The sequence below is a fragment of the Mobula hypostoma genome, chromosome 25, assembly GCF_963921235.1.
Source record: "Mobula hypostoma chromosome 25, sMobHyp1.1, whole genome shotgun sequence".
NCBI classification, from domain to species: Eukaryota; Metazoa; Chordata; class Chondrichthyes; order Myliobatiformes; family Myliobatidae; genus Mobula; species Mobula hypostoma.
The window spans coordinates 21,723,039-21,735,309 of record NC_086121.1 but is presented as its reverse complement, the minus strand read 5'-3'; the positions used below and the strand labels follow the sequence as shown (position 1 = coordinate 21,735,309).

General features: G+C 44.6%; 1 protein-coding gene across 3 annotated transcripts in view; it reads right to left on the bottom strand.

The window, feature by feature from the left end:
* The window catches only part of pusl1 (pseudouridine synthase like 1), a 104,247-nt gene that overhangs the window by 45,728 nt on the left and 46,248 nt on the right, over positions 1-12,271 (bottom strand). For all 3 annotated transcript variants that reach the window (XM_063032928.1, XM_063032930.1, XM_063032929.1), the window contains one exon: positions 7,074-7,223. In XM_063032928.1, coding sequence (XP_062888998.1) covers positions 7,074-7,223 — 150 coding nt within the window. The remainder of the gene's footprint in view (positions 1-7,073; positions 7,224-12,271) is intronic.

The following is a 12,271-nucleotide window of genomic DNA, read 5'->3' as shown; positions in this document are numbered from 1 at the left end:
CTACGTCAGGATGCTGTTCATTGACTATAACTCAGCACTTAACACCATCATTCCCACAATCCTGATTGAGAAGTTGCAGAACCTGGGCCTCTGTACCTCCCTCCGCAATTGGATCCTCAACTTCCTCACTGGAAGACCACAATCTGTGCGGATTGGTGATAACAGATCCTCCTCACTGACGATCAACACTGGTGCACCTCAGGGTTACGTGCTTAGCCCACTGCTCTACTCTCTATATACACATGTCTGTGTGGCTAGGCATAGCTCAAATACCATTTATAAATTTGCTGATGATACAACCACTGTTGGTAGAATCTCAGGTGGTGATAAGAGGGTGTACAGGAGTGAGATATGCCAACCAGTGGAGTGGTGCTGCAGCAACAACCTGGCACTCGACATCAGTAAGACGAAAGAGCTGATTGTGGACTTCAGGAAGGGCAAGACGAAGGAACACATACCAATCCTCATAGAGGGATCAGAAGTGGAGAGAGTTAGCAGTTTCAAGTTCCTGGGTGTCAGGATCTCTGAGGATCTAACCCGATCCCAACATATTGATGTAGTTATAAAGAAGGCAAGACAGCGACTATACTTCATTAGGAGTTTGAAGAGATTTGGTATGTCAACAAAAACACTCAAAAACTTCTATAGATGCACCGTGAAGAGCATTCTGACGGGCTGCATCACTGCCTGGTATGGAGAGGCTACTGCACAGGACTGAAAGAAGCTGCAGAGGGCTGTAAATCGAGCAGCTCCATCTTGGGTACTAGCCTACAAAGTATCCTGGACTTCTTCAAGGAGCGGTGTCTCAGAAAGGCAGCATCCATTATTAAAGACCTCCAGCACCCAGGACATGCCCTTTCTCATGAGGTACAGAAGCCTGAAGGCACACACTCAGCAATTCAGGAACAGCTCCTTCCCCTCTGCCATCCGATTCCTAAATGGCCATTGAACTCTTGGACATTACCTCAATTTTTTAAATATACGTATTTCTGTTTTTTGGATTTTTTTATTTATTCAATATATGTGTACTGTAATCTATTTATTTATTATTATTATTTTATTTATTTCTTTACTTCCTCTTCTATATTATGTATTGCATTGAACTCCTGCTACTGTCACGACACATGCCGGTGATAATAAACTTGATTCTGATTCTTCTTATAATTTTAAACACTTCTATAAGGTCACCTCATTCTTCTGTGTTAAAAGAATAAAGACCCAGTCTTGCCCACCTCTCTCTATAAGGCCTTCTAGACATAGAACGTAGAACAGTACAGCACAGTACAGTACAGGCCCTTTGGCCCACAATGTTGTGCTGACCCTCAAACCTTGCCTTCCATATAAGCCCCCACCTTAAATTCCTCCATATACCTGTCTAATACTCTCTTAAATTTCACTAGTGTATCTGCCTCCACCACTGACTCAGGTAGTGTATTCCATGTACCAACCACTCTCTGAGTAAAAAACCTTCCTCTAATATCCCCCTTGAACTTCCCACCCCTTACTTTAAAGCCATGTCCTCTTGTATTGAGCAGTGGTGCCCTGGGGAAGAGGTGCTGGCTATCCACTCTATCTATTCCTCTTATTATCTTGTACACCTCTATCATGTCTCCTCTCATCCTCCTTCTCTCCAAAGAGTAAAGCCCTAGCTCCCTTAATCTCTGATCATAATGCATACTCTCTAAACCAGGCAGCATCCTGGTAAATCTCTGTACCCTTTCCAATGCTTCCACATCCTTCCTATAGTGAGGCGACCAGACCTGGACACAGTACTCCAAGTGTGGCCTAACTAGAGTTTTATAGAGCTGCATCATTACCTCGCGACTCTTAAATTCCATCCCTCGACTTATGAAAGCTAACACCCCATAAATCCTTCCTGCACTCTTTCCAGCTGAAGCACACCTTTCCTGCAGCAGGTTGACCAAAACTGTACACCATTACCAATTGCCCGTAGTAACCAGACTCCTACACTTAATGTGCTGACTGACGAAGGCCAACTTGCTAAATGCCTTTTTAGTCCCTTTATTCTGATAGTGTCCAAAATCAGGACTTCAATTATACTCAGCACCGAGTGTCTGCAGCTCTCTCGGCTACAGAACTCCAAGGATTCACACCACCCAGAGTGAAGACTCCTCAGTCCCTTGTCAGGAAGGTTTGGTTGGACTAAGGATAAGGGCTCCTCTCCTAGGCAGAAATCATGTTGAGGGGACGGAGACACTGAGCATTCACCCTTCCAAACCCTCCAAGAAGTTCACCTCTCATTCTTCCGGAAAACGTATGCCCATTCTAAAAAGGGTTAGCTAGAGCCATAGCCTGCTATCACCATGGCACACGAGAACAGAGGACAGAGAACAGTACAGGCCCTTCAGCCCATGATATTCAACCTTTTAACCTACTCCAAGGTTAATGGAACCTTTCTCTCCCACATAGCCCTCCATTTTTCTTTCATCCATGTGCCTAACAAACAGTCTCTTAAATGTCCCTGATGTATCTGCCTCTACCAAGTGGCTACTTGCCCATAGAGTCCAAATTGGCTTTCAGCGGGTCAATACTGTTAGCCCCATTTCCCTGCTCTTTCCGTAGAGCAGTGAAAATTATTTTCCCTCACTGTCTATCCAATTCTCTTTTAAAATCCCTAGACAGCTTGGTTTCACTTATTCGCATAGCAGGTTCCAGATCAGAACTACCACTTGCATGGAAAAATATTATTTCTCCTCATTCATATTCAACATCTGGACGCGCGCACTTTCAGCTGGGCTTTGCAGGAACTGCAGGGCTGGCTGGATTGACGCTCCCTGGTCCTGCGGCTCACAGTTCTCTCAGGAGAGCAGGGGGGAAATGGTTTACAGCTGTGAGGCTCCTTAAGGGTGCGTTACACAGACTGGCCACCAGGGGGAGGACGTGTCCACTTTGGAAGCCACCCGATTCAGCAGTCACTGAAGTTCTGGGTGAGTTCAGTGTCACCAGAGGAACAAATTGCTAATATATTTACAGTGAAATGGAATCAATAATTGAAATTCCATACTTTAATACCAGATATACATTGATAACTTTTTTCTTCATTTCGCCTTTTAAAAGTTGGCTGAAGTATAGACAAACTCTGGTTTGTCACATCTACTAAGATGCAGTGAAAAGCTTGTCTTTCATAACCTTGCTACAGATCAGATAATTACACAGTGAAGTGAATAATGATTAGATCTGTACGAGCAGTATAGGAGACAAGGTTTTAGGTGCGGGCGCTGGCCTGAAATGCCCTGGTTGGAGACATGTGGTTGTGAGATTGTGGACTCTGCACGGGTCTCACAAGGGAGAGACGGAGGGGGTAAATTGCTGAGAAAAGTGCCAAGACCTGGTCCTCATGACGAACAGTTTCTGTACCCTGAGCGGTGGGCTGGACGGTGGCAGGGCCTGGCCCATCACCTGTGCATACGCCGTGGATGCAGAGGGGCAGCAGGTTAGCTCCAGCTGCCGTTTCAATCCAAAGGATTACCATCAACAGATTACCCACCGAATCTTAACAATTTTTACCGATGCACAAGAGAAAGCATCCTATCTTGATCCATCACGGCTTGGTGTGCCAAAAAACTGCAGAGTCGTGGACACAGCTCAGTGCGTCACTGAAACAGCCTCCCCTCCATGGACTCTGTCTATACTTCTTGCTGCCTCAGTAAATAAAGGCATCCATTAGTCTCGTGAGACCATGGATCTGCGCCTGGAAAGTCTTCACTCTCCAGGGCGCAGGCCTGGGCAAGGTTGTATGGAAGACCAGCAGTTGCCCATGCTGCAAGTCTCCCCTCTCCACGCCACCAATGTTGTCCAAGGGAAGGGCATTAGGACCCATACAGCTTGGCACCAGTGTCGTCGCAGAGCAATGTGTGATTAAGTGCCTTGCTCAAGGACACAACACGCTGCCTCGGCTGAGGCTCGAACTCACAACCTTCAGATCGCTAGTCGAACGCCTTAACCACTTGGCCACGTGCCCACACATTTACTGCTTTGCCTCAGTAAAGCAGTTAGCATAATCAAAGATCCCCCCCATACATTCTTCTCTCCTCTCCCTTCAGGCAGGACAATACCAAAGCCTGAAAGCATGTACTACCAAATACAAGGACAGTTTCTATCCCACCATATCGGACTCTAGAACAGACATCTTATACAATAGATGGACTCTGGACTCATCCATCTGGTTACCTCCATCCAGTTCCGATCTTGCACTTTGTTTACCTGCACTGCACACTTTCCGCAGCTTTTACCCTTCATTCTGTGCTGTCATTGTTTTACCTTATTCTAGCTCAGTTCTCTGCGTAAGGATTTGATCTGTATGAACAGCATGCAAGACAAGCTTGTCAAAAGATCTCGGTAAATATTGGTTCTTTTGTCTTTTTGTTTGTTGTCTTTCGCAGGGTGTGGTCTTCATTGATTCTATTATTGGTATTATTCTATTATGGATTTATTTAGTATGTGGGCGAGAAAATGATATCAGGATTGTATATAGTGGTATATGTATTCTTTGATAATAAATTTACTTTAAACTTTGAACATGTGCCAATAATAAACCAATCCCAATATCCAGCAAGGGGTGCAGGAAAAGGGAGGCAAGTAGGCAACAAAGTAACACACACAAAATGCTGGAGGAACTCAGCAGGCCAGGCAGCATCTATGGAAAAGAGTACAGTCAACGTTTCGGGCTGAGACCCTTCATCAGGACTGGTAGCAAACCTCAGTCACCAACCCCCTCATACTTCGGCTGCCTGTTGCAGTTTACCAGTGTAGAATCTTCTAGAACTTAGTAAAATCAAAATACATACTGTATAATTAATTTAAATTATATTTAAGTGTAAAATAAAAAACTAAAGCATTAAAAATAAGTCAAGTTCTAGAGGCTCGGTGGGCAGGTCTCCCATGCCAGCCCTCCCCAGATGTAAAACCGAGACCAGGTGCAAAGTGCATCCACACTCTTCCCCCAGGGAGTCACTGCCCCACTGACTCACGGGCAAGTCCACTGGCAGAGAGGACAGGCAGTTATGCCTGCAGGCCATAGTCAACCCAACCCTCACCCTCTGTCCTTGTAACCTGTACAGTGAAAAGCAAATGGAAAGGTGAATAAGAAATGGAATTAAAAAGCTCAAAGTTCAGTCAATTGTTTTTTTTTAAATCAAAGTACATATATGTCACCATATACAATCCTGAGATTTACTTTCCTGAGAGCATACTCAGCAAATCTATAGAATAGTAACTATGAAAGGATCAGTGAAAGATCAACCAGAGTGCAGAAGACAAACTGGAAATATAAATGGAAATATAAATAAATAGCAATAAATAATGAGAACATGGGATAATGAGATAAACAGTCATTAAAGTGAGATCACTGGTTGTGGGAACATCTCCATGGATGGGCAAGTGATTGTAGTGTTACGTAACCGGCAACAATGAATATCAATCGAGACAGGTTATATAAAAATAACCAAACATTTATTAAACACGGATAAACGATAAGGAAAAAAAAACAAACGAAAACTTTAACCGGATGTTAACAAATATGCAGCTGTTCACCAACTCGCCATTTGGCTCTGGTTCTTAAAGCGTTAAATGCGAAAACAGTTCTTAAAGCAATACAGTCAGATATAGTTCTTAAAGCGATAACTTCGAAAGTCCAACAGATTTACACATTCAATTGGGAGAGACTTCTCTGGAGAAGGATTTCTTCACAGACGCAACTTTACTGCTGGTTCTGTCCACAGGATTCACGATGCCGAAAATAAACAGTTTAAATCGACTGACCTTAAATTCCTTTAGAGAGAGAGAGCACCTTTTTGCATGAACTCATTGCTCTTTTGGCAAGAGTTAACTCGCAGGTAGCTACTACTCCAACGAAGACTCAGTAAGGTCGATCCTTTATTAAACTGCCAAACGATGCCAACTCCTCTCGATCCTGTAACTTCGATAAATTCTTCACTCTCCCTTCGAATGTTGGAATTGAGTAAATCAACACATCTCGCAAAAATTTCCAGTCCAAATAATAAGGTATTTTGCAACAGAACGCACAACCATTTTAAAAATGAAACTGCGTCACCAGAAACAAACATGCAACAGAAACGGAGATACAGCACGTTCTATCTGGAAATCTACAAACTCAAAAACAACCAACTGCGTCACCGGGGTCGACTCTTATATAGTCACGGGGCACATGTCATCACGTGACCTCACATCGGTGGGAAAATCACATCAGGTGACCTCCAAAAGACCATTTACATCGTTCTCACTAAAAAAAACAGATCTCCTTGAGCACGTAACAGTAGTCATCCCCTTTTGTTCAAGAGCCTGAATGCTGAGGGGTAGTAACTGTTCCTGAACCTGGTGCTGTGAGTCCTGAAGCTCCTGTACCTTCCTCCTGATGGCAGCAGTGAGAAGAGAGCACAGTCTTGGACGTACATGGACGATGAGAAAAGTAGTACAAAATCAAAATACCGCAGATGCTGCAAAGCTGAAATTAAAAAAAAGAGAAAACACTGCAAACACTCAGCAGGTCAGGCAGCGTCTGCTGTGATAGAAGGTTAACATTGCAGTTTGAAGAATGTGGGTGGAGAGAGAAAACAAGTTAATTGAAGGAAAAAGACGTAACTGACAGCAAAAAAATGGATTCTTTTGCAGTGAAGAATGGACTTTGGAAAGTGCCCCGAAAGATTGGTGAAAAAACTCAGAGGAAATATGAGAGGCAGAGAGACAAGGAGAAGGAAGATAACAGGGTACTATCCTGATATGCTTTGGATATTTGGAAACTCACATTGTCAGAGGTCACATTGATGGATAAGGTTTCAAAGCCTCCAATGTAATATATTAATTACAGTGAGAACACTATCAAGTTATAATCAAAGCCTGTGGTTTTTTTGTCAACAAAAACTTAATATTCTAGCTTGAGTTTATGAAGTTTCCTGTCCATACTGGGCTGTTTATGACCTGTGAAAGGAGTAGGTTGGCAAGTCCCTCCATCCTTCCACCGCTCCACACGCCCTTATGGCCCAAGGACGATCAGTCAGAAGGAATTGCAAAGACTGGGTGGTCTTTCTACTCACCCGCTGGACACGGGCCAGCAGAGATTCCGTTCAAACACCGGAAGACGAGAATGGTGAGCACATCCCGTCACAAGTCGGTAGGTGTACGTCCGTGATCGGGCACAGTAGCGAGCGTGGAATGTGTCGCTCACTCGAAAGGCTTTCAAGATGCTGTAGAAAGATGATTTTTAATAAAAAGATCTTTATTAGTAACAGAAATCACAGGCCACCAGAAAGTTTTTTAATTAGCCTAAATTTATTCACTTTAAGCACATTAATGATGGTTAAAACTTATAATTGGAAATCTTTTCAGCCTATCAGGTGTCTTATGAGTCTGCAAATACTTTATTATCAACATTCACCCAAACCTGTAAATTGGTTCATTAGTGTCACATGTACTAAGATACTGTACAGGGAATAATTCATCTTGCATACCACTCACACAGATCAATTCATTGTAAGAATACAGAGTGGAGAATAAAGTGTTACTGCTACAGAGGAAACGCAGTGCAGATAGGAATAAGGTGCAGGATCATAGCAAGATCAAGAATCTACCTCATCACCATTCAATAATGCTATAATAGGCCAAACACCTGAATAATCCCATTGTCAAGTTCGCCGACGACACAACAGTGGTGGGTTCGCCACCAACAACAATGAGACAGCCTACAGGGAAGAGGTGGAACAGCTCCAGGCCTGATGCCAGGCAAATCACCTCTTCCTCAATGTCAACAAGACAAAGCGGTCCCTAAACATATTATACACAGTCAGGAACACTCACCAACGCCTCTTCTTCCTGAGGAGGCTAAAGAGAGCTGGACTACACACAACTATACTCACGTCATCCTACAGATGTGCAGTAGAGCGCATCCTAACAAGCGTGGTACAGGAACTGCAGCGGACAGGGGGGCTTTACGACAGGTAGTCAGAACTGCCCAACACATCATCGGCACCAGACTACCCGCCATCAGGGACATACAGACAGTGTACAGAAAGGTGCAAGAAGATGGCCAAACATCATGAAGGATCCCACCCACCACACTCACAGACTGTCTGTCTCACTCTCAGCATGGACGAGGCTACGCAGCATCCACACCAGGATCACCAGACTCAAAAACAGTTACCTTCCCCAAGCAGTAAGGCTGATCAACACCTCCGCCCACAAACCTACCCCTCCACAGCCCTAACCACCACTACTTCATCATTTCCTGTCAGAGTCACCTTATGTGTAGACACTCCTGTGCCTAACATCACTTTATAGACATACAATCTACCTGTGTATATGAGCTATCTTATGTATTTATATTTATTGTTTTATTATTATTATTGTGCTTGTTATCTTATTGTGGTTTGATAATACTGCATTGGATCCAGAGTAACAATTATTTCGTTTTCCTTTACACTTGTGTGCAGGAAATGACATTAAACAGTCTTAAATTCTAACGACAGGACAGAAGCTGACCTTGAACCTGAAGGTAGGTGCTTTCAGACTTCCCTTTCTTCAGATAGGAGGGGGACAGAGAAGGAATGTCCGGGGTGGGAGGAGCCTTGGATAATGCTGGCTGCTTAACCGAGCCTGCGAGGAGTGTGCACAGAGTCAATGGAGGGGAGATCAAATCGCAAACAAGAGAAAACCTGCAGATGCTGGAAATCTGAGCAACGCACACAAAATGCTGGAGGAGCTCAACAGGCCGGGCAGCATCTGTGGTAGAAAAGCACAGTCAACGTTTCTCGGCCCGAAACACCGACTGTACTCTTTTTCCATAGTTGCTGCCTGGCCTGTTGAGTTCCTCCAGCATCTTATGTGGGTTGCTAGGGAGGGGAGGCTGGTTTCCGCGACGTGTTGAGCTACGCCCACAACTATATGCAGTTTCTTGTGGTTATGGGCCTAGCGGCTGCCATACCACACTGTGATACATCTGGACAGGATGCTTTCTGTGGGTGCATCGATAAAAAAATTGGAGAAGGTCGAAGGGTCATGCCAAATTTCTTTACCCTCCTGAGGAAATAGAGGCATTGGTGAGCCTTCACGGATGTGGCATCTGTGTGGTTGGACCAGGAGAGGCTGTTGGTGATGTTCACTCTTAGAAACCTGAAGCTCTCAACCTTCTCAAGCTCAGTATCATTGATGTAAACAGGAGAATGTGCACTAACCCCTTCCTGAAGTCAGTGACCACAGCTCATTTGTTTTTGCTGTTACTGAAGGAAAAGTTGCTGATATGACACCATGTCACTGGGCTGTCCATCTTCTTCCTCTCCTCTGAGTCATTGTTATTTGAGATTCGATCCTATGGTGGTATTGCCTGCAAACTTATAGATGGAGTTGGAGAGAATCTGGCCACAAGGTGATGAGTGTACAGGGACTAGAGTAGGACCTGAGGACACAATCGTGTGGAGCGCCATCACTGAGAGTGATCGTGGCAGAGATGCTGAGGTCATTGTGGTGGAGGTGATTGTCACCTTGTCGTGGTGGAGAAGCTTGTGTGGTCCTGAGATCCCGAGAGCGATGCCGCCCGGAGCTATGCTCCTGGTAGGGTCACCCATGGTGGTAAGGTCGAGGGTGAGGTCCCTGACAAAGAACAATCCAACCAAGACCTCAACGGTGGAACAGGCGGACGAAGTTACTTCGAACTCAATGGCTGTGAAGGCAGATGAAGGCTGCAACAAATCCATCAGCTCCAATCGTCGTGGTTTCCATGCCATTGGATCAGTTGGTTGATTTGTGAAGTATCGTGTGCTTCTTGGAGTGCAACATCAAGTACACGTCAAACAAATACACGCACAGGTGTCTTCACTCTGTGGGCCACTTCTTCAGAACGAAGACCATCATCCTCGACCTCCAGGGATAGCCATGACGACGACGACGGAGGAGGTGAGGACACAGCCTTGTAGAGCACCATCATCAAGAATGATTGTGGCAGAGGCTTTGAGGAAATTGTGGCAGAGGTGTTGAGGTAACCAGGAGACGCTGAAGTCATCATGGTGGAGGTGAGAACACAGCCTTGTACAGTATCCTCGGTGAGAATGATCATGACAGAGATGTTGCTGTCTATACTTACTGGGCAGGAAGTCAAGGATCCAGTTGCAACTGGAGGTGATGAGTCCCAGGTCTAGGAGTTTGAAGATGAATTTGCTTGGAATTATAGTATTGAAATCCAAACCATAGTCTGACATAGATGCCTTTACCGTCCTGATGCTCCAGAGAAGAGTGTGGGGCCAGGGAGTTAGCAACTGCCATAGACTTGTTTCGGCAGAGGGTGAACTGCAGTGGGTCAAGGTTGTTTGGCAGGCTGGAGTTAGTGCGTGCCATGGCCAGCCTCTCGAAGCACTCCATGATGGCGGATGTCACCGCCACTGGGTGATAGGTCATTAAGGCACGTTACCTTGTTTTTCTTCTGTACCAGGATGATAGTGGCCTTCCTAAAGCAGGTGGATAGATCAGGTGGAAGCACAGGGAGGTTAAAAACGTCTGTGATTATCCTTGACAGCTGATTTGCGCAGGGTCCACTGGATGCTGGAGTGCGGTCAAGGAGATGCTTATCACAGGTTCACTCTCAGGAAGACATTCCAAACCCCTCTGTTCAAAGCGTGCATAGAATGCGTCAAGCTCTTCGAGAAGCGGTGTCCTGTTGTCAGCAAAGCTGCCTGACTTGCTCATGTAGCCCATTGTATCGTGTAAGCCGTACCACAACAAACAGCTGGTCTGGATTCGCCTTTGGACTGATTATCTCTTGATATCCCTGATTGCTTTAGAGATCATACCTCGATTTCTGATAGAGATCAAGGTCACCTGATTTGGACGCTGCATTCCTGGACTTCAGCAGGCAGTGAGTCTCCTAATTCATCCTTGGTTTCCGGATTGTTCTTTTTGGTACTTAGTCCTCAGCACACTTGTTTACAAAAGTGTATAAAAGGCAATTTTATTATACTGCTTTGACACTTACCGTAATCTTCTTCCCCCTATTCTCTGGATAACAAAGAGTCGGGGGAAACATGTCATGCAGTTTCCCCACATCACAACGGTGACCATATTTCATAAGCTCTTTGTCCCATACAAGATCGTGAAAGATGGCATAAGAATCAAAGACTTCATTTCTGCGTATCTGGAACTGGGTGAAATTCTCACCCACTCTCTATAACTTCTGTCCACAAATTTTGTTTTCCCAACTCAGTGTGGAGTCCTGCTTTTACGCTAGTGTTGAAACTGCATAAAATTTATAACAAACACGAGAAAGTCCGCCGATGCAGGGAATCTAAAGCGACACACACAAAATGCTGGAGGAACTCAGCAGGTCAGGCAGCATCTGTGGAAATGAGTAAACAGTCTACATTTCAGGCTGAGACCCTTCCTCAGGAGTTAAAAGGAAGGGTCTCGGTCCGAAACGTCAACTGGTTATGCTTTTCCATAGATGCTGCCTGGCTTGCTGAGTTCCTCCAGCATCTGTCTGTGTTGCTTCAAATTTAAAACAGCAGCTAGCACCCAAATCCCCCTTTCCCTTTCTCTAACCACCACCACAGGACCTCGTCAACGCAAAATGAAGAAATACAGGAGCAAAGGTCACACTTTTATTGTTCAGCCCTTTGAATTATTCAAAATGGAATCTATCTGTTGTTCTTTTTCTTAAGATATTTAAAATGTTACTGGTCTTTGAATAGAATTTTAAAATATCGTATTTCACAGCAGCATGATGCTATTTACCCCCTTTTCATGCCCTTTCAGACCTGACATCAAGACCCCAGCAATGCTCTAGGGTTAGTTCCATCGCACAGTAACCGCACGGGCTTTTCATAATCTCTGTCTATTCTCAGCATTTACAGTTTGCAGAGTTAGATAGGCAGCTGATTTTAAATTACATGTCTCCACACGCGCACTTAAATATTGGCGAAGTATTGTGCATCTGTTAATGGCTTGTATTAAATCAAACTCCTTTCAAGGTGAATGGGATATCAAAGATTCAAAGTACATTTATTATCAAAGTATGTATACGTTATACAACCTTGAGATTCGTCTCCCTACGGGCAGCCACAAAATAAGAAACCAGAAAGAACCCTTTAAAAAAAGACCAACAAAAACCCAATGTGCAGAGAGAAGAGAGCAAAAAAAAACACAAATTATGCAAACAATAAAAGCAAGCAAAAGCATCAGAATGAAAGTGAGTCCATAGACACGAGGCCAGGAGCAGCCGGAGCAGGGTCGCAGCCTCAGCCTTAGTGCAGTG